At 50.5% G+C, this 22,738-nt stretch overlaps 2 protein-coding genes across 2 annotated transcripts in view; both read right to left on the bottom strand.

Moving 5' to 3' along the window:
• The window catches only part of NUCB1 (nucleobindin 1), a 250,733-nt gene that overhangs the window by 203,159 nt on the left and 24,836 nt on the right, over nt 1-22,738 (bottom strand). The gene's annotated exons all lie outside the window — the stretch shown is intronic.
• LOC126943584 (galactoside alpha-(1,2)-fucosyltransferase 2) lies at nt 4,730-19,380 on the bottom strand. Its single transcript, XM_050772498.1, has 2 exons — nt 19,288-19,380; nt 4,730-7,720 (listed from the first exon to the last, which is right to left on the bottom strand). Exon 2 carries the CDS (start codon nt 6,929-6,931, stop codon nt 5,810-5,812), a length of 1,122 nt encoding a protein of 373 aa, XP_050628455.1. The 5' UTR covers nt 6,932-7,720; nt 19,288-19,380; the 3' UTR covers nt 4,730-5,809.

Here is a 22,738-nt window from a genome sequence, read left to right as displayed (position 1 = left end):
CAGCACTGTCCCTCTGTGGCCTCTCCACCAGAGTAACTAGATTTCTTGCATGATAGCTCAGGGCTCCCAAGAATGAGTATTCCAAGAGGGGGGAGCTGAAGCTACCAGTCTCTTAAAGACTAGGCTTGAAATTGGCACAATTTCTCTTCCATTGTATTTTATAATTAATGCAAGTCAGGCAACCCGAGGTTAAATATGGGAGGGCACTATACAAATCTGAATATCAGGGACGTGCTCACTAGGGGCTATAGTTTGGAGACTTGCTACTACACCACCCCTAGTCAGTCATGGGCCATGGGTCATGGAGGGAGGGAGGAATAAACTCCCAGGAAACTCCAGCCCAAGGGCAGTCCTGGGAAGAATGTCATAGGGTAAGTTATTCGCGGCAAAATGTTTTAAAATGTAGGTTTTGGTCGGGTGTGGTGGCTGATTTCTGTAATGCCAGCACTTTGGGAGGCCGAGGTGGGTGGATCACGAAGTCAGGAGTTCGAGACTAGCCTGACCAATATGGTGAAATCCAGTCTCTAGTAAAAATATAAAAATTAGCAAGGCATGGTAATGTGCGCCTTTAATCCCAGCTACTCGGGAGGCTGAGGCAGGAGAATGGTGTGAACCCGGGAGGCAGAGCTTGTAGTGAGCCAAGATTGTGCCAGCCTGGGTGACAGACTTCATCTCAAATAATAATAATAATAATAATAATAATAATAATAATAATAAAAAATAGGTTTCAGGGCCAGCACCATGGTTCATACCTGTAGTCCCAGCTACTCTGGAGGCTGAGGCAGGAGGATCACTTGAGCCTGGGAGTTTGAGGTTGCAGTAAGCTATGACTGCACCACTGCACTCCAGCCTGGGCAACAGATCAAGACCCTGTCTTTCAGGAAAAAAAAAAAAAAAAGGCTGGGTACGGTGATTCACACCTGTAATCCTAGCACTTTGGGAGGCCGAGGTGGGTGGATCACCCTGAGGTCAGAAGTTTGAGACCAGCCTGGCCAACGTGGTGAAACCCCATATCTACTAAACACACACACACACACACACACACACACACACACACAAATTAGCCGGGCGTGGTGGTGCACACCTGTAGTTCCAGCTACTCGGGAGGCTGAGGCAGGAGAATCACTTGAACCTGGGAGGCAGAGGTTGCAGTGAGATAAGATCATGCCTGCACTCCAGCCTGGGCAACACAGTGAGACTCCATCTAAACAAAACAAAACAAACAACAAACAAACCAGAAGAGGCAAGGTAAGCAGGTTTGAGATTACCTAGTTTGAATTTCAGCAGGCTCTGGAGCCTAAAGGTTGTCCTGAGTTTTTGGTACCTGGCCCGGGGGTAATTAGCACAGGTGGATGGTGGTTCAGGGAGCCTGTGCTCATAAAGGTGTGGATGGGGTGTGGGCTCTGGATTGGTTGGTTTACATAGGAAAGGTGAGTAGTTGACTATCTCTAGCATTTGGGGTTGCTGGAGTGGGGATTTAAATCAGATTTAGTATGTCATAACTTAGTCCACAAGGAAAAAAAAATCAGATTTAGGCTGGGAACTGTGGCTCACACCTGTAATCCCAGCACTTTAGGAGGCCAAGGCAGGAGGATCGCTTGACGCCAGAAGTTCCCAGAACAACCTGGGCAACATAGCAAGACCCCATCTATGAAACAAAGTGTTGCTCTTTCATCAAGGCTCGAGTGCAGTGGCACAATCATGGCCTCTACCTCCTGGGCTCAAGTGATCCTCCCACTTCAGTCTCTGGAGTTTCTGGAACTACAGGCACACACCACCATGCCCAGCTAATTTATTTATTTAGAGACGGAATTTCACTCTTGTTTCCCAGGCTGGAGTGCAATGGCACGATCTTGGCTCACTGCAACCTCCACCTCCCAGGTTCAAGCTATTCTCCTGCCTCAGCCTCCCAAGTAGCTGGGATTACAGGCACACACCACCACGCCTGGCTAATTTTTTGTATTTAGTGGAGACGGGGTTTCACTATGTTAGTCGGGCTAGTCTCGAATTCCTGATCTCAGGTGATCCCCTGGCCTTGGCCTCGCAAAGTGCTGGGATTACAGGTGTGAGCCACCACACCTGGCCCGGAGACTTTCCTGACTGTATCGCTCTCCATATTAATCTGTCCCCATATCTGCCTGACTCAGGTCACTCTGTCTCGGTTCTATCTTCATATCTCTTATGTTCTCTGTCTGATTTGCCCTCTGACTGTTCTCTCTTCCCTGTCTCCGTCTCCAACTCCCTCCTGCCCTTTATCTCTGATGCATCCGTCATCCCTTTCAGTCTCCGCGCTCATCTCTCTGTGTCTCAGGCACTCTTTCAGCTTCTGCCAGGCACCCCGCCTGCCCCCATTGCACCTTCCCCATCTCGCCTGCGTCCAGAGGGGGCAGTGTTGAGCTGAGGGTGCACTTGGTCCCTGCACTGCCCCAAGAAGTCAGGGCCAGGAAGCGGGCTTGGTGGGGTGTGTGTCTGAACCTCAAGCCTAATGGAAAGTCTTGCCTCCTGCACTGCCGACCGCCGGCATCGAACCCTTCACCAAAGACTCCATCCCTCCCTCCTGCCTCAGGAAAACCAGGGCTGGACTGAGGGGGATCAGATGGGGAACCCCAAGGAGCACCTTCCTGCTCTGCCCCAATCTCGACAGAAGATGGATATTTACATCATGAGGCCTGAAAAAGACCACTAACATCAAAATACCAAAATCACTAATGTATCTTATAAACATATTCCCTCCCCAGAAGGGTATAGTCATATTCATTGTGTAGACTGAAAAAAATATTTCTCCTCCTCCTTCCTCTCTTTTTCCTTCCTTCCTTCCCCTTCCCTTTTTTTTTTTTTTTTTTTTTTTTTTTTTTTTTAATTTGAGATGGAGTATCGCTCTTGTTGCCCACGCTGGAGTGCAATGGTGCGATCTCAGCTCACTGCAACCTCCACCTCCCGGGTTCAAGCGATTCTCCTGCCTCAGCCTCCGGATAGCTGGGATTATAGGCGCCCACCACCATGCCTGGCTAATTTTGTATTTTTAGTAGAGATGGGGTTTCTCTGTGTTGGTCAGGCTGGTCTTGAACTCCCAACCTCAGGTGATCCACTGGTCTCGGCCTGCCAAAGTGCTGGGACTACAGGTGTGAGCCACGGCACCCGGACTCCTTCCTTCCTCCCTCTTTCTTTCTTTCTTTCTTTCTTTCTTTCTTTCTTTCTTTCTTTCTTTCTTTCTTTCTTTCTTTCTTTCTTTCTTTCTTTTTTTCTTTTTCTTTCTTTCTTTCTTTCTTTTTCTTTCCTTCTTTCCTTTTTTCTCTTTCCTTTTTCTCCTTCCTTCCTTCTCTTTTCTTTCTTTTTCTTTCTTTTCTTTCTCTTTCTTTCTCCTTCCTTCCTTCCTTCCTTCCTTCCTTCCTTCCTTCCTTCCTTCCTTCCTTCCTTCCTTCCTTCCTTCCTTCCTTCCTTCCTTCCTTCCTTCTCTCTTTTCTTTCTCTCTTCTCTCCTCTCTGTCTCTCTTTTGAGTTTCACTCTGTTGCCCTGGCTGGAGTGCAGTGGTGTGATCTCAGCTCACTGCAACCTTCACCTCCTGGGTTCAAGCAATTCTCCTGCCTCAGCCTCCTGAGTAGCTGGGATTACAGGTACATGTCACCGCTCCTGGCTAATTTTTGTATTTTTAGTAGAGACAGAATTTCACCGTCGGCCAGGCTGATCTCAAACTCCTGACCTGAAGTGATCCACCCGCCTCGGCCTCCCAAAGTGCTGGGATTACATGTGTGAGCCATAGCACCTGCTTGCCTCAGGATCTAATTGTATCTTTTCAATTTTCTTTCTTTTTTTTTTTTTTAGACGGAGTCTCACTGTTGGCAGGCTGGAGTGCAGTGGTGCAATCTTGGCTTACTGCAACCTCTGCCTCCTGGATTCAAGCAATTCTCCCGTCTCAGCCTCCCAAGTAGCTGGGACTACAGGTGCATGTCACCATGTCTGGCTAATTTTTGTATTTTTAGTAGAGACGGGGTTTCACCATGTTGGCCAGGATAGTCTTGATCTCTTGACCTCGTGATCCACCTGCCTCAGCCTCCCAAAGTGCTGGGATTACAGGCGTGAGCCACTACACCTGGCCTGTACCAATTATATTTTGAAGTGACTTGTTAATGCCGTCTTGGGAGCAGGGGTAGTGTCTCCTAGACTGCTTTCTTATACATGATAGGTGCACAGTACATATTTGTGGGTAGTCTGGAGAAAATACTATAATATTGGGATCTATAAAATCATTGTAAAAGTTGCCTTTTTCTTTTTCTTTTTTTTTTTTTTTTAAGACCAAGTTTGGCTCTTGTTGCCCAGGCTGCAGTACAATGGTGTGATCTCAGCTCACTACAACCTCCATCTCCCAGGTTCAAGCGATTCTCCTGCCTCAGCCTCCCTAGTAGCTGGGATTACAGGCATGCACCACCACGCCTGGCTAATTTTGTATTTTTAGTAGAGACAGGGTTTCACTATGTTGGCCGGGCTGGTTTTGAACTCCTAACCTCAAGTGATCCATCCGCCTCAACCTCCCAAACTGCTGGGATTACAAGTGTGAGCCACTGCGCTCAGCCAAAGTTATCTTTTTGATTCAGACTTGTAACAGGATTCCATCTACTCCTAAGATTTTTTTTTTTTTTGAGATGGAGTCTCACTCTGTTGCCCAGGCTGGAGTGCAATGGTGTAATCTTGGCTCACTGTAACCTCCGCCTCCCAGGTTCAAATGATTCTCCTGCTTAAGCCTTCCAAGTAGCTGGGAGTACAGGTGTGCACCACCACCCGTGGCTAATGTTTTGTATGTTAAGTAGAGACAGGGTTTCACTATGTTGCCCAGGCTAGTCTTGAACTCCTGACCTCAGGTGATCCACCTGCCTTACCCTCCCAAAGTGCTGAGATTACAGCCACCATCACTGGCCTAAGATATACTTTGGAGTTCATGTGATACTCATGTAATAAACTCTCAGAGAACCTTTTCTCCCATCCTCAAAGTCATAATTGTGTTTATTTATTTAAGAGTCGGGGTCTCACTAGGTTGTCCAGGCCGCAGTGCAGTGGCTATTCGCAAGTCCAATCATGGTGCACTATTGTTCCGAACCCCTGGCATCAAGCAGTCCTCCCACCTCAGCCTCCCTGGTAGCTGGAAATACTCCACTCTATGACTGTGTTCACACTGGTGATTAAATACAAATTATTCCTTTGATGACTGTGTAATGATGAGCTGCCAAATTAACTGACCGTGGAGCTGGGCCACTTCCGGTCTTGTGTGATACGTATGATCATGGTCTTTGCCCCTGTTCATTTCTTTTTCTTTTCTCTTTTCTTTCCTTTCCTTTCTCCTTTCTTTTCTCCTTTCCTTTCTTTTTTTTTTTTTTTTTTTTTTTGATGGAATCTTGCTCTGTCACCCAGGCTGGAGTGCAGTGGTGCCATCTCGGCTCACTGCAACCTCCACCTCCTGAGTTCAGGTGATTCTCTTGCCTCAGCCTCCCAAGTAGCTGGGATTACAGGTGTGCACCACCACGCCTGGCTAATTTTTGTATTTTTAGTTGAGACAGGGTTTCACCAGGTTGGCCAGGTTGGTCTTGAACTCCTGACCTCAAGTGATCCACCCACCTCAGCCTCCCAAAGTGCTGGGATTACAGGTGTGAGCTACCACGCCAGGCCACTGTTCATTGAGATTTCTGTTACTTGCAGCCCAAAGCATCTTCACAGAAGAGAGAAGGGTCCTCCTCATGGAACCATGTGCTTCTCATGTCCTGGCACTCACCTTGAGGGAGCCAGAGGAGGAGAAAGGGTATCAAAGGACTGGCCAGCATTAGTGCTTGAGTAAGGGGGACAGGTCTGCAGCGATCCCCGTCCACTCTGGCAGGAAGGCTGCCTCTGGTTTAAAGATTTTGAGGAAAGGGGAGTTGGGGAGGGTGTAATTGGCCAGGTAGATGGTATCTCCGCCCGCGAGGTAGGCGGCCCAGATCCCGAACGTCCCGATGGTCATGATGGTGTGGTTACACTGTGTGAGCAGTGCAAAGTCTTTGGCAGGTGAGCCCTCAATGCCATCGCCAGCAAACACCACATCACCGTGGGAGGTGTCAATGTTCTCCCGACACCAGGCCATGCCATTACTGGTGACCACAAAGATCGGGGAGCTGTAGCGAGCTCGGAACATGTCCAGGGCCTGCTGTAGGTATCGCCGGTCGGCCACCACCCCCTTCCACACTCTTGGCATGACATGGACATAGTCCCCTCGGCGAACATGGACCCCTACAAAGGTGCCCGGCCGGCTCCCGTTCACCTGCAGGCCCCGCAGGAACTTCTGGGCCTCCTCACGCACGTGGTCGTGCAGGGTGAACTCCTGGAGGATCTCGTGGCGGAGGTGGTGGTAGAAGGTCCAGGAGCAGGGGTAGCCCGTGAGGCGGACATACTCCCCTGGGATGTGGCGATACTTCTCCTCCATCCAGTCGTTCAGATGGTAGTTCTGCCAGGGGATCCTGCTGGCCGTGGTGCTGTGCAACACCGGCAGGGTGATTTTGAAGATGGGGGCCAGGGTGCTGTGCATCTGGGCGGGGATGAAGGCGGGCCGCCCGTTCATCTTGGCCAGGGCGTACAGCGTGGCGTACTCACCCATCTGGTTCCCCAGGCGGCCTATAGCATTGATCGTCCATATCCCCCTGAGCTGGCTGGGTTGCAGTGCCTTTGTTGTTGAGGCCAGCCCTGGTATCTGCACCGGTAACTCCCACATGGCTTGAAACTTCGCTAGCCGCTGCTGAATGTGAAATATAGTGGAAACCGTAAAGACAAGGAGGATGAAGTGGGCCATGGAAAAGGAGAAAGGCATCTGAGTGACCAGCATGGCTGTCAGGGGAGGAAAACAGGACACGTTAGCTGAGAGATGGAGGCCCGGGGCGCGGGTGAATGTGGCCATGCGGTTGTGCGCAGGCATTGCATGGGTGCATGTGAGTGTGCTTTTATTTCGGGTGTGTAAATACTTGGCACATACTTGCCTATGTGCATAGGCATGTATCTCGAGTGTGTTTATACAGATGTGTCTACGTTGTGTTCACCGGTGGGTGTGTATACACAGATGGATGTGTACACATTGTGTGTAATGTGGATCTGGGGATCTATACATTGTATACATATACAGGTGTGTGCAAAATTGTGTGTGTACATATACACCTGTGTACAAATGGACATGTGTACATGGTAGTGTATGGGTGTAGATACATTGTGTACATATAAGGGTATATGTGTAAGCATGTATATATATGTCATCTAAGTGGCTGTGAACACAGCATGTGTGTATATGTGAATGTGTATATATAGGAGTATGTATATATACTTTGTGTATCTATACCTTGTATGCATTTTTGTTTGGTTTTATTTATTCACTTATCATTTATTTTTTGAGACAGGATCTTGCTCTGTCACCTGGGCTGGAGTGCAGTGGTGAGAATGTGACTCACTGTAGTCTTGACCTCATAGGCTCAAGCAATCCTCCTGCCTCAGCCTCCTGAGTACTTGGGACTACAGGTGCACATCACCACGCCCAGATAACTAAAAACAAATTTTCTAGGCCAGGCGCGGTGGCTCAAGCCTGTAATCCCAGCACTTTGGGAGGCCAAGACAGGCGGATCACGAGGTCAGGAGATTGAGACCATCCTGGCCAACACGGTGAAACCCCGTCTCTACTAAAAAATACAAAAAACTAGCCGGGCGTGGTGGCGGGCGCCTGTAATCCCAGCTACTCGGGAGGCTGAGGCAGGAGAAGGGCGTGAACCCGGGAGGCGGAGTTTGCAGTGAGCTGAGATCTGGCCACTGCACTCCAGCCTGGGCTACAGAGTGAGACTCTGTCTCAAAAAAAAAAAAAAAAAAAAAAAAAAAATTTCTTTTGTAGAGATAAGGTCTCAGTATGTTGGTCAGGCTGGTCTCAAATTCCTAGGCCCAAGTGATCTTCCCACCTTGGCCTCCCAAAGTGCTAGGATTATAGGCGTGAGCCACTGCACCTGGTCCACACTGTATGTTTAAATGTTTAAATGTGGGTGTTTATCGACTGAGTGTACATATGTGGATGTCTACATATGGTGAGTACAAGTATATGTAGCTATTATTTACTGGTGATCCAGTTTGTAGAGATGTTCATTTTTTTCTTTTTTTTTCTGAAATGGAGTCTCACTCTGTCACCCAGGCTGGAGTACAATGGCACGATCTCTGCTCACTGCAACCTCTGCCTCCTGGGTTCAAGCTATTCTCCTGCCTCAGCTTCCTGAGTAGCTGGGATTACAGGCGTGTGCCACCATGCCTGGCTAACTTTTGTATTTTTAGTAGAGACAGGGTTTCACCATGTTCGTCAGGCTAGTCTCGAACTCCTGACCTCGTGATCCACCTGCCTCAGCCTCCCAAAGTGCTGGGATTACAGGTGTGAGCCACCGCGCCCGGCCCGAGATGTTCATCTTTTGTTTTTATTTTCCTACTTGCCAGACTCCAGTGCCAGATATATTCATCTTTGCATGTCCTGCCTGTGTCCACTTTGGAGGGAAATTGTCCACCTGGCCTGCCTGCCCTCTTGGCCACAGTCAGTTGAACTTGAGAGGAACACCCAGCTCCACCGTGGATTTTCCATTCATTGGCCATGACATACTGTATGACAAGTGTAGGCTGGCTCTAAAAGATGAGTTGTGGCTGGGCGCGGTGGCTCACACCTGTAATCCCAGCACTTTGGGAGGCCAAGGTGGGCAGATCACCTGAGGTCAGGAGCTGGAGACCAACGTGGCCAACATGATAGGGCCCCGTCTCTACTAAAAATACAAAAATTAGCTGGGCATGGTGGCAGACGCCAGTAATCCCAGCTACTGAGGAGCTGAGGCAGGAGAATCGCTTGAACCTGGGAGGCTGAGGTTACAGTGAGCCAAGATCATGCCACTGCACTCCATCCAGCCTGGGGGACAGAGCAAGACTCCATCTCAAAAAGAAAAGAAAGGGAGAAGAGAGGAGAAGGGAGGGGAGGGGAGGGGAGGGGAGGGCTCTCTGGATGTCTGGGTGGACACAATGCCAAGGATACCTGGTTGGATGAGTAGACTGTGGGTCTGTTTAAACCCCACTTGCCTTCTTGACCAGGGGCCTTTGTGCAGTGAACAACCTACACAACCCCTCAGGGCATCCCTGTTATCTACCCTAAAGCCATTTCCCTTTTTCTCCTTGGTAACACGTAACTTTCTGCAAGCTGCATGTCCTTCAGAGGCAGCTGATCAACTTCCCAGCTGCAGAATCTGAGGTTAAACCAATCCCAGAAGTCTCATTTCTTTTGCCTCCTATCGGGCCACATGGGTATGTGATGATTCCTACCAATCGGAGTTGGGAGAAGTTGCTGGAAGGCTTAGGAAGGTTTCATTCATTCTTCAAAAGGGGCCAAGATAAGAACGAGCCTCTTTCTGCTGTTTCTGAAAGGAATGATCTGTATGTGATGGCTGGATGTGTAGCAGTCCTTTTGGGACCATGAGACGATCCAGCTAAGAAATGGTAGCACACCATATGAAGATGGATGGAGCTCAGGTGACTGATGACTTTGTGGAGCTGCCAAATTAACTGACCCTGGAGCTGGGCCACTTCCGGTCTTGCGTGATACGTATGATTATGGTCTTTGAACCCGTTTACTTCTCTTCTCTCTTTCTTTCTTTTTTCTTTTCTTTCTTTTTTTTTTTTTTTTTTTTTTTGGTGGAGTCTCACTCTGTCACCCAGGCTGGAGTGCAGTGGTACCATCTCGGCTCACTGCAACCTCCGCCTCCTGGGTTCAAGCGATTCTTTTGCCTCAGCCTCCTGAATAGCTGGGATTACAGGCGCGCCCCGCCACGCCTGGCTAATTTTTGTATTTTTAGTCGAGACGGGGTTTCACCATGTTGGTCAGGCTGGTCTTGAACTCCTGACCTCAAGTGATCCACTCGCCTCAGTCTCCCAAAGTGCTGGAATTACAGGCGTGAGCCACCGCGGCCGACCACACAAATTCTAGGTAAAGCTCCTTCCTCATCAGTACAAAAGTATATCCTTTCACTAAGTCCAACACAGAATGCTGGACTTCATGACTCAAAGACACATCACAAGCTCTGGCCACAAGGTGCACAAGCTCTGGCCAATTTCAGACTCTCACACTCTTGAGCTGTTTGATTTTGGGCAAGTGACATCACCTCTCTGAGTATTAAAACAGTGTCTGGCACATATACACAGGCAGTAAGTGTTTGCTATTGTCACCCACAAAGCAAAGAACACTGTTCATTATAGGCTCTGGGTGAAGAACCCAGGTTTCCCACTTTTCATATTGGGTGTATTGATAGTGGTCAAATTTAGCATTTAAACCATAGATCATAGAACAGGAGGGTAGCTGGGCACAGTGACTCACGCCTGTAACCCCAGAACTTTGGGAAGCCGACGTGGGTGGATCACCTGAGGTTAGCAGTTCGAGACCAGTCTGGTCAACGTAGCAAAACCCTGTCTCTACTAAAAATAGAGAAATTAGCTGGGCGTGGTGGCGTGCACCTGTAATCCCAGCTACTGGGGAGGTTGAGGCGGGAGAATCGCTTGATCATGGAAGGAAGCAGTCAGTGAGCCAAGATCGCGCCACTGCACTCCAGCCTGGGCGACAGAGTGAAACTCCATCTAAAAACAAAACAAAACAAGACAAAAAACCCACCCAGGTTTCCCTGTTTCTTTAGGCCTTCATTTCTGCAGGCTCCCATGTCATGTAACACTTGCCTTAAACATACTTGTTATGCTTGTGTCTTGTTAACCTTTTACTGTAGGTGCCCAGCTGCAAGCTTTGTGATAGGTGAGGAAAAGATGATACTTTTTCTCAACGAAGGAAGGAAGGAAGGAAGGAAGGAAGGAAGGAAGGGAGGGAGGGAGGAGGGAGGGAGGGAGGGAGGGAGGAAGGAAGGAAGAAAGGGAGGAAGGGAGGAAGGGAGGGAGGAAGGGAGGAAGGGAGGGAGGGAGGGAGGAAGGGAGGAAGGGAGGGAGGGAGGGAGGAAGGAAGGGAGGGAGGGAGGGGGGAGGGAGGGAGGAGGGGAGGGAGGGAGGAAAGGGAGGAAGGAAGGAAGGGAGGAAGGAAGGAAGGGAGGGAGGAAGGGAGGAAGGAAGGAAGGAAGGAAGGAAGGAAGGGAGGGAGGAAGGAAGGGAGGGAGGGAGGGAGGGAGGGAAGGAGGGAGGGAGGAAGCGAGCCTGCAGGGAGAGAAGGAAGAGGTAGGGAGGCCTCACAGAGCTAGCTGCGCTGTGAGATTGTGAATTTTTGAGGTTTGGCGAGATGCCCTGCACGGCGTGGTCAGGCACCTCTTATGTGCTGTGTGACTTTAACCCAGGGCTTTTACCTCTCTGGTAAAAGCCTGTCATCCCAACGCTTTGGGAGGCCAAGGCAGGTGTTTCATTGTCCTTGTCTGTCCATCAACAGTGGGTTGCGGGGAGGGATAAAAACAACACCTCCCCAGAGGCTGCAGTGGGCTGAGATCACACCATTGCACTCCAGCCTGAGCGACACAGTGAGACTCTGTCTCAAAAAAAAAAAAAAAAAAAAAAAAGCCAGGTACAGTGGCTCTTGCCTGTAATCCCAGCACTTTGGGAGGCTGAGGCAGGTGGATCACCTGAGGTCAGGAGTTTGAGACCAGCCTGACTAATATGGTGAAACCCTGTTTCTACTAAATAGAAAAAATTAGCCAGGCATGGTGGCTCATGGCTGTAATTCCAGCTACTTGGGAGGCTGAGGAAGGAGGATTGCTTGAACCTGGGAGGCGGAGGTTGCAGTGAGCCGAGATTGTGCCACTGCACTCCAGCCTGGGCAACAAGAGCGAAACTCCGTCTCAAAAAGAAACAACAACAACAACAAAACCACACCTCCCTTAGGGCTGTGTGGGCACAAAGGGAAATGCTGTATGACATGGGCTGTCCCTGGTATTCAGAGCAGAATTAGTGCCTCAAACTCACACTTATGTCAGCCTTGAACCAAGCACCACTGCCACTCTGCCTGAAGGCATATTTTTTGAGTTGCTTTTTTTGTAGGGATGGTGGGTGGAGCCAGGGGTCTTGCTATGTGGCCCACCCTGATCTCAAACTCCTGGCCTCAAGAAGTCCTCCGTTCTCCTTCCTCAGCCTCCCAAAGTGCTGGGATTACAGGCAGGAGCCACCACACCTGGTCTATCTTACTGAGATTTTTTTTTCTTTTTTTTTTTTTTTTTGAGACGGAGTCTCACTCTTTCCCCCGGGCTGGAGTGCAGTGGCCGGATCCCAGGTCACTGCAAGCTCCGCCTCCCAGGTTTACGCCATTCTCCTGCCTCAGCCTCCCGAGTAGCTGGGACTACAGGCTCCCGCCACCTCACCCGGCTAGTTTTTTGTATTTTTTTTTATTAGAGACGGGGTTTCACCATGTTAGCCAGGATGGTCTCGATCTCCTGACCTTGTGATCCACCCGTCTCCGCCTCCCAAAGTGCTGGGATTACAGGCTTGAGCCACTGAGCCCGGCCTTCTTTTTTTTTTTTTTTTTGAGACGGAGTTTTGCTCTTGTTCCCCAGGCTGGAGTGCAGTGGCACAATCTTGGCTCACCACAACCTCTCCCTCCCGGGTTCAAGCGATTCTCCTGTCTCAGCCTCCTGAGTAGCTGGGATTACAGGCATGCACCACCATGCCTGGCTAATTTTGTATTTTTAGTAGAGACGGGGTTTCTCTATGTTGGTCAGGCTGGTCTGGAACTCCCGACCTCAGGTGATCCACCTGCCTTGGCCTCCCAAAGTGTTGGGATTACAGGTGTGGGCCACTGCGCCGGGCCTTTACTGAGTTTTAACAACAGCCCTGTCCAGGCGTGGTAGCTCACACCTGTAATCCCAGTCCTTTGGGAGGCCAAGGCGGGCAAATTACTTACGCTCAGGAGTTCAAGACCAGCCTGCACAACATGGTGAAACCCTGTCTCTACAAAAAACAAAAATTCGATGAGAGTGCTGGCATGCATCTGTAGTACCGGCTACTCAGGAGGCTGAGAAGGGGGGAGGATCACCTGAGATCGGGGAGGTCGAGGCTGCAGTAAGCCAAGATCCTGCCACTACACTCCAGTCTGGGCAACAGAGCGAGTTCCTGTTCCCAAAAAACCCCAAAGCAACAACAACAAAAAACCCAACAACCTTGCAAGTAGGTGATACTGTGTCCATTTCACAGCAAAGGAAACTGAGGCTCAGAGACTGGCCCAGGGCCCCAAGGCTGAGAGGAGCTCAGGTGAGCGAGGGGATGGCCCAGGGATGTGGCGGGGCTGAGGAGGGTGCTGAGATGGCAGGGGGAGATTGGAAAAGCAGCTACCAGGGGCCCGCGAGGAAATCTTGAGACATGCCAACAGCTGGAGGGTGATCCAGGGCTGTGCGGTTTCTGATAGAGGAGCTTGGGTATTCCCCAGTCCTCTGAGGTCAGGAAGTCCATCTTGTTATCTGCCCTGAGGCATCACACACCTCAGGCCGGGCCATAGGGGCAGAGGAGAGAGGGAGGTCAAGGTCACCTCCTCCATCCGGGCGCCCTGGGGGGTCTTCCCTTGGAAGATGGCGGTTAGTATGTCAGAACAGAAAGGGGCCCCAATTTCGAAGCAGCAGCCCGGCCTCCAGTTCCCTCAGAGGAATGGGGTCACTAATATCTGCAGGTCACTTCCCTTTTTTTTTTTTTTTTTTTGTGAGATGGAGTCTCACTCTGTCGCCCGGGCTAGAGTGCAGTGGTGCGATCTCGGATCACTACAACCTCTGCTTCCCCGGTTCAAGCAATTCTCATGCCTCAGCCTCCCTAGTAGCTGGGATTACAGGCACGCGCCATCAGGCCTGGCTAATTTTTGTATTTTTAGTAGAGACGGGGTTTCACCATGTTGGTCAGTCTGGTCTCCAACTCCTGACCTCAAGTGATCCGCCTGTCTCAGCCTCCCAAAGTGCCGGGATTACAGGCATGAACCACCATGCCCAGCCTGGATCACTTCTTTTGATTCTCTCTGTCCCGTCCACATCTTTTTTTTTTTTTTTTTGAAACGGAGTTTTGCTGTTGTTGCCCAGGTTGGAGTGCAATGGCAGGTGATCTCGGCTCACTGCAATCTCCGCCTCCCGAGTTCAAGCGATTCTCCTGTCTCGGCCTCCCAAATAGCTGGGACTACATGCGCATGCCACCACACCTGGCTGATTTTTGTATTTTTTTTAGTAGTAACAGGGTTTTATCATACTGGTCAGGCTGGTCTTGAACTCCCGACCTCAGGTGATCCGTCCGCCTCGCCTTGGCCTCCCAGAGTGCGTCAGCCACCACGCCCAGCCCCATCCACGTCTTTCTATTTCAGCCCGGCTTCCTCCTCTCGCTTCTGTACCCTTTACCCAGCACTGGTCCGGCTCCTCCCCAGCTCATAGCACCTGCAGGGCTCCCCATGCCCCTTAAGACAGAATCCCAGCCTCTGGCCTGGCCCCGCACACCCCTCCGGCTTTGTCACCAGTTGTTCCTGTGAAATAACCCAGCTCTCCTCTCACCCGGGGCCCCGTCCTGTCCCCCAGCTCTGAAAGCCTTTCTCTACCCCTAACCGCCCCCGGCCCCGGCCAGCTCAGCGCGTCCTGCTCAGTCGCACCCCGCCGCTAGAGCCCGCTGTCTTTCCGCACCTCCCCAGGATTCGCAGATTCCCGACATTATCACTTCCACTCTGGGAAGGAGAAGGGAGCTTCAGACGATAATGTAGGGCCATCCCTTGGAAACCGCACCTTTATTCTCTGCCCAGAACAGAAGCGGTAATTCAGAGCAGGATTAGCGAGTGCAGGAGGGACGGAGCCGCCTCCCTGGGCCAGGGCAGCGCTCGGAGGTAAGACCGGCTGCTTGGGTTCTGCGAAGCCTCTGAGGAGCCCCAGGGTCTGAGGGAGCAGGCCCCACGGTGGAGACAGGAAAGTCGGGTGGCCACCGGCTGGGTGCGAGCCCTCTCTGCACCTTTACTGCCAGGGTGGTTCCTAGAAACTGCTGAGGGGAGGGAGGCAAGGAAGGACCTGGTGGCCCAGGGTGGAGAAGGGGAGGGAGGTGGTGGCGGTTGGAGCTCTAGAAACAGATCCACCTGGAAGGAAGTGGGGAGGGAGCTAAGGAGGGCAGCTGGCTGGGGAGGGGGTCCTGGCTGCCGAGGGAGGGACCCTCCTCTCCTGGAGGTCCTGAGTTGGGGGTGCATCCCAGAGGGCACCAGAGACCCACGAGGGCACGGCGGGTCCACTTCCCAAATCCCCTGCTCTCTACCTGGGCGTGTGTGCACAGGTGTGCGTGTTGTAGGGTGGGAGAGGAGCCCCTCACCTGCTCTCACCTGGTCCTTTTGAAGGAATCCGAGACAGGGTGGCTTGGCAGGCAGCTCAGTGCTCCCTCTGGGTCTCTCTTTACTCAGGGCCAAAGAAACCCTGGCAGCATCCGTGACTGGCAAACCCCACCCAGGATTTACAAGGCTTTCCAGAGCAGGTGTGGCTGGGCTGTGGGTGGGAGGTGAGCCCGTAGTCCCTCCTTCCCCAGTGCCTGCCAGGCAGTCCATCTTATTATCTGCCCTTAGCTCCTCCACCTGCACAAGGCACCCCAAGTCTGGCCATAAGAGTCAGGGAGAGAGGCAGGTCAAGGTCGCATCCCCCATCTGGGTCCCCTGGAGGTCTTCCTTGGGGAACTGTGGTAGGATGCCCTGAACAGAAAGGGGCCCCCACTCTGCTTCCCTCCTCCAGGCGGCCAGGAAGGCCTCCAGGAAGGCAGCATGGAGGTGGGGGACAGAGTCCAGCTAGGCCAGGCTCTCGCTGACTCTGAGTCCCCTCAGAATCCTATATTTATTTATTAATTAATTATTATTAGTATTACTTTTTGAGAGAGTTTTGCTCTTGTTACCCAGGCTGGAGTGCAATGGCGTGATCTCAGCTCACTGCAACTGCCGCCTCACAAGTTCAAGCAATTCTCCTGCCTCAGCTTCCCAAAGTTCTGGGATTACAGGCGTGAGCCACCGCACCCTGCCTATTTAAATATTTTTTTTAAATAGAAATGGGCCCAGTGTAGTGACTCACGCCTGTAATCCCAGCACTTTGGGAGGCCGAGGCGGGCGGATCAACTGAGGTCAGGAGTTTGAGACCAGTCTGGCCAACATGGTGAAACCCTGTCTCTACTAAAAAGGCAAAAATTAGCGGGGTGTGGTGGCGTGCACCTGTAATCTCAGCTACTTGGGAGGCTGAGGCAGGAGAATCGCTTGAACTTGGGAGGCAGAGGTTGCAGTAAGCTGAGATCACACCATTGCGCTCCAGCCTGGGAAACAAGAGCAAAACTCTGTCTCAAAAAAAAAAAAAAAAAAAAAAAAAGATGGATGAGGAATTTTACTGAGAGAAGAGGCAGGCACCACCAGAGCTCCCAGCAGTCCTAACAGGAGGAAATAAAAACCAGCAGCCACTCTCCAGCTTCAGCTCCAGCTTCAGCTGCTAAGCAGCAGGAGGTTAACTACCAGTTAAAAGTTTAAAGGTTTAAAATTTAAAGGAGCTCCCTTTTTTTTTTTTTTGAGACAGAGTCTTGCTCTGTCGCCCAGGCTGGGGTGCAGTGGCCGGATCTCAGCTCACTGCAAGCTCCGCCTCCCGGGTTTAGACCATTCTCCTGCCTCAGCCTCCCGAGTAGCTGGGACTACAGGCGCCCGCCACCTCGCCCGGCTAGTTTTTTGTATTTTTTAGTAAGACGGGGTTTCACCGTGTTAGCCAGGATGGTCTCGATCTCCTGACCTCGTGATCCGCCCGTCTCGGCCTCCCAAAGTGCTGGGATTACAGGCTTGAGCCACCGCGCCCGGCCGGAGCTCCCTTAAAAAAAAAAAAAAAAAAAATTCAGATCAAGCTTCTCACTGTAACCACCAGTTTGCAGAAAACAGGAGGATAAAGTTGCCAGTGAAACGACACCATGAGGCAGCAATCAGCCCAGTCCAGAATGTGAGCCCGTCTACAGGACAAATGACATATTTCCCTGTGATTCAGCAACAAGGAAAAAAGAAACAGGGTGGGGCGGGGGAGTGGGGAAGTGAGCTGTCATAAAATACACAAAACAGATTTGGGGCTCAGAGGCTTAGAAACAGACTTTCCACCTCCATGAATGTCCCACAGATGTTCCAAAGTCATGGGAATGAGCTGGGTGCGGTGGCTCACGCCTGTAATCCCAGCACTTTGGGAGGCCAAGGCAGGAGGATCACCTGAGGTCAGGAGTTTGAGACCAGCCTAGCCAACATTTTTTTGTTTTTTTTAGTGAAACTCCATCTCTACTAAAAATACAAAATTAGCTGGGCATGGTCGTGCACGCCTGTAATTCCAGCTACTCAGGAGGCTAAGGGAGGAGAATTCCTTGAACCTGGGAGGCAGAGGTTGCAGTGAGTCTAGATGGTGCCACTGCACTCCAGCCTGGGTGACAGAGCAAGACTCTGTCTCAAAAATAAAACAAAGTCCTGAGAATGCAGGACAAACCTTCATCGCATAACTTTTATTGTCGCTGACCCCAGCCGCCTAAACGCTTTGGTAGCATCCTAGGACCTCCACTGTGACAACTAAAAACAACCCCCACAGATTCCCAAAACTCCCCCAGGGGGACAGCACTCCAGAATTCAGGACTTCTGCCCTAAACCCTCTGTTTTCCATTTCAGCTTTCCATTACAGGTGCATGCCCCCATGCTTGGCCACCACGGCCAATTTCAAGCTACCAATATGAGATCATTGAACATGGAAGTGGAAAGAAATGCACAGTACTACATTGTTCTTTTTTTTTTTTTGAGACAGAGTCTGGCTCTGTTGCCCAGGCTGGAGTGCAGTGGCGCAATCTTGGCTCACTGCAAGCTCCACCTCCCGGGTTCACGCCATTCTCCCGCCTCAGCCTCCCGAGTAGCTGGGACTACAGGCGCCCGCCACCACGCCCGGCTAATTTTTGGTATTTTTAGTAGAGACGGGGTTTCACCGTGTTAGCCAGGATGGTCTCGATCTCCTGACCTTGTGATCCTCCCGCCTCGGCCTCCCAAAGTGCTGGGATTACAGGCGCGAGCCACCGCACCCAGCCATACATTGTTCTATAGTAAGCCTTCTTACTATGGTAAATACCAGCCAGTTCTCTGTAGAAAAAAACACATTGCATGGTAGTATCTGCTAATTTGTGTGCCAATGTATATGCTCACTGCAACCTCCACCTCCTGGGATCAAGTGATTCTCCTGCCTTGGCTTCCTGAGTAGCTGGGACTACAGGTGCCTGCCACCGCACTCAGCTAATTTTGTATTTTTTTGGTAGAGATGGGGTCTCACTATGTTACCCAGGCTGGCCTTGAACTCCTGAGCTCAGTGATCCTCCTACCTCAGCCTCCCAAAGTGCTGGGATTACAGGTGTGAGCCATCTTGCCTGGTCTATTTACATTTATTATGTCTAATAGACTTACTATAGAACAATGTAATACTGTGCATTTCTTTCCAATTGCATCTTCAATGATCTCATATTGGTAGCTTGAAATTGACTGTGGTGGCCAGGCATGGGGGCATGCACCTGTAATCCCAGCTACTCAGGAGGCTGAGGCAGGAGCATAGCTTGAAGCCAGAAGTTAAGTACCAGCCTTGGCAACATAGCAAGACCTTGTCTCTCTACAAAAAATAAAGAAAATTAGCCAGACACGGTGGCACATGCCTGTAGTCCCAGCTACTTGGGAGGCTGACGCAAGAGGAGCCCAGGAGGTCCAGAGTCAGCTATGATCCTCACACTGCACTCCAGCCTGAGTGACAGAGAAAAACCCTGCCTCTGAAAAATTAAAAAATAAATCTGGGTACAGTGGTTCACACCTGTAATCCCAGCACTTTGGGAAGCCGAGGCAGGCGGACTGCTTGAGACCAGGAGTTTGAGACCAGCCTGACTAACATGCTGTAACCCAGTCTCTACTAAAAATACAAAAATTACCTGGGTGTGGTGGTACACACCTGTAGTCCCAGCTACTCAGGAAGCTGAGGCATGAGAATCGCTTGAACCTGGGAGACGGAGGTTGCAGTGAGCCGAGATCACGCCACTGCACTCCAGCCTGGATGACATAATAAGACTCCGTCTCAAGAAAAAAAAAAAAAAGTTTATTCAAACACAAATATGTGAGGGTGGCTGTCCAGGGACACAGGAACAGGAATTACATACGCCTGTAATCCCAGTACTTTGGGAGGCTGAGGCGGGCGGATCACGAGGTCAAGAGATCGAGACCATTCTGGCTAACACGGTGAAAGCTCGTCTCTACTAAAAATTGTTTTAAAAATTTTTAAATTAGCTGGGCGTGGTGGTGGGCACCTGCAGTCCCAGCTACTCGGGAGGCTGAGGCAGGAGAATGGCGTGAACTCGCGAGTCGGAGCTTGCAGTGAGCTGAGATCGCGCCACTGTACTCTAGCCTGGGCGACAGAGTGAGCCTCTGTCTAAAAAAAAAAAAAAGATTGCTCACTACTGACTACTACTAAGGGATTTCTTAATATTCTACTGTAAAGAGGTAACAATCACAAGGGTCGGTCTCCAATGTCATGTAATCTAGGTTTGAATGCAGAATAGAGTATCTGATTAATGTATAATATCTCAATACAAAGGTTAGGAAGCAACAGTCATACACCAGAGAAAAAACAGCTGTGGCTGGGCATGGTGCCTCACCTCATGCCTATAATCCCACCACTTTGGGAAGCCGAGATGGAAAGAACACTTGAGCTCAAGAGTGCAAGTCCAGCCTGGGCAACCTAGTGAGACCTCATCTCTACTACAAACAAAAAAATCAGCCAAGCATAATGGTGCACACCTGTGGTCCCAGCTACTTGGGAGGCTGAGGCTGGAGGATCACTTGAGTTTAGGAGGTCAAGGCTACAGTGAGCTGTGATTGTGCCACTGCACTTCAGCCTGGGTGACAGTCAGACCCTGTGCCAAAAAAAAAAAAAAATTAGCCGGGTGTGATGGTGTGCGCCTGTAGTCCCAGACACTCGGCTGAGGAAGGAGAATCACGTGAACCTGGGAGACGGAGGTTGCGTGAGCCAAGATCGTGCAATTGCACTCCAGCCCGGGCGACAGTGTGAGACTCCATCTCAAAAATAAATAAATAAATAAATAAAGGAAAATGAAAAAGATAAACACTCAGCTTCCAGAGCTTAACCTTTTCCCTTGGTAAAATGCATTTGGAAAGTCCTGAAATTTTCTTTTCTTTTCATGCCATCCTGCACTTCCCTAAGCCACAATTTCTGTATCTTGCTTTGACTTGACTTTGCTCTCCTAAGACACCATGGCTCAGAAGGCAAACGAGAGACTCAAGGTCACAAGGAGAAGGTGGGAAGGTAACACAGAGGCAGGTTTTTGTTTGTTTTTGTGAGACAGAGTCTCACTCTGCGGTCCAGGCTGGAATGCAGTGGCGCGATCTCAGCTCACTGCAACTTCCACCTCCCAGATTCTCCTGCCTCAGCCTCCCGAGTAGCTGGGATTACAGGCACCCTCCACCATGCCCAGCTAATTTTTTGTATCTTTAGTAGAGATGGGATTTCACCATGTTAGTCAGGCTAGTCTCAATCTCCTGACCTCAGGTAATTTACCCGCCTCCGCCTCCCAAAGTGCTGGGATTACAGGCGTGCACCGCCATGGTGGCTAATTTTTGTATTTTTTAGTAGAGACAGGATTTCTCCATGTTGGCCAGGCTGGTCTTGAACTCCTGACCTGAGGTAATCCACCCGCCTCAGCCTCCCAAAGTGCTGGGATTACAGGTGTGAACTACCGTGCCTGGCCCAAGGGCAGTAATCCTGATGATGTTATTTATGGCCATAAAATAACAACCTTGACCCTAGAGGAAGCCAAAACATTTCACCCCAAAATAACACTTTGACATATCTATATATATCTATATATCTATATATAGATGATTTTTTTGAGACGGAGTCTCGCTCTGTCGCCCAGGCTGGAGTGCAGTGGCGCAATCTCCACTCACTGCAAGCTCCATCTCCCGGGTTCACGCCATTCTCCTGCCTCAGCCTCTTGAGTAGCTGGGACTACAGGTGCCCACCACACCTGGCTAATTTTTCGTATTTTTAGTAGAGATGGGGTTTCACTGTGTTAGCCAGGATGGTCTCGACCTCCTGACCTCGTGATCCGCTTACCTTGGCCTCCCAAAGTGCTGGGATTACTCCCAAAGTGCTGAGTCACCGCGCCCAGTCTTTTTTTCTTTTTTTCTTTTTTTCTTTTTTTTTTGTGAGATGGAGTCTCGCGCTGTCACCAGGCTGGAGTGCAGTGGTGCGATCTTGGCTCACTGCAACCTTCACCTCCCGGGTTCAAGTGATTCTCCTGCCTCAGCTTCCCGAGTAGCTGGGATTACAGGCATGTGCCACCACACCCAACTAATTTTTGTATTTTTAGTAGAGACGGGGTTTCACCATGTTGGCCAGGATGATCTTGATCCCTTGACCTCATGATCCACCCACGTTGGCCTCTCAAAGTGCTAGGATTACAGGCAAGAGTCACTGCATCCTGCCTCTTTGATATATTTCAAGAGAGCTATTCAGAGGAGCTGCAAACAACAGAATGGCTGAATAAGATCTTGTGGCGAGATCTGCATCATGGAGCAATTCTGCATTGGTGAAATAAACAGCCAGGCTTTCTGTGGTGCATCCACACTTGTCTGGATGTAGGAAGGACTGGCTTGAAAGACAGAGACAGACTGAGAGTCTGACACCTTTGGGGCTCTGATAGAAACTTACTTTTTCTGGTGCTGGGGACAGTGGCTCACGCCTGTAATCCCAGCACTTTGGGAGGCCGAGGCGGGAGGATCATCTGAGGTCAGGAGTTCAAGACCAGCCTGGCTAACACGGTGAAACTCTGTCTCTACTAAAAATACAAAAAATTAACCGGGCTTAGTGGCATGCACCTGTAATCCCAGCTACTTGGGAGGGTGAGGCAGGAGAATTGCTTGAACTCAGGAGGGGTGGCTGTAGTGAGCTGAAATCATGCCACTATACTTCAGCTTGGGCAACAAGAGGGAAACTCCATCTCCAAAAAAAAAAAAAGAAAAGAAAAGAAACTTGCATAATTATGCCGGGCGCGGTGGCTCACGCCTGTAATCCCAGCACTTTGGGAGGCCGAGGCAGGCGGATCACGAGGTCAGGAGATCGAGACCATCCTGGCTAACACGGTGAAACCCCGTCTCTACTAAAAAAAATGCAAAAAATTAGCCGGGCGAGGCGGCGGGCGCCTGTAGTCCCAGCTACTCGGGAGGCTGAGGCAGGAGAATGGTGTGAACCCGGAAGGCGGAGCTTGCAGTGAGCCAAGATCGCGCCATTGCACTCCAGCCTGGGCGACTAAGCGAGACTCTGTCTCAAAAAAAAAAAAAAAAAAAAAGAAACTTAAATTTATTCTTTCTGAGAGCCCCTGCCCGTGAGGGTTCCATCTGCATTAAAAGACTGCTCTCCTTAGCCAGGCCTTCTTTCTCTCTTGCATAACCTGTCTCGCCAGTCTCCAAGCCCTGATTCTTCCTTAACCTCAAAGTGATATAAAAACTTCGCCAGGCATGGTGGCTCAGCCAGGCGCAGTGGTTCACACCTGTAATCCCAGCACTTTGGGAGGTTGAGGCGGGCAGATCACTTGAGGTCAGGAGTTCGAAACCAGCCTGACCAACATGGAGAAATCCCGTCTCTACTAAAAAATACAAAATTAGCCGGGCATGGTGGCGCATGCCTGTAACCTCAGCTATTCAGGAGGCTAAGGCGGGAGAATTGCTTGAACCCGGGAG

The sequence above is a fragment of the Macaca thibetana genome, chromosome 19, assembly GCF_024542745.1.
Source record: "Macaca thibetana thibetana isolate TM-01 chromosome 19, ASM2454274v1, whole genome shotgun sequence".
In the NCBI taxonomy this organism is placed as follows: domain Eukaryota; kingdom Metazoa; phylum Chordata; class Mammalia; order Primates; family Cercopithecidae; genus Macaca; species Macaca thibetana.
Note: the sequence above shows the minus strand (reverse complement) of the source record. Positions and strands in the feature narration are given on the sequence as shown.

Excerpts from the sequence above, each read along its gene's own strand:
- LOC126943584 (XM_050772498.1), bottom strand. The coding sequence starts at position 6,931 with ATGCCTGCGCACAACCGCATGGCCACATTCACCCGCGCCCCGGGCCTC.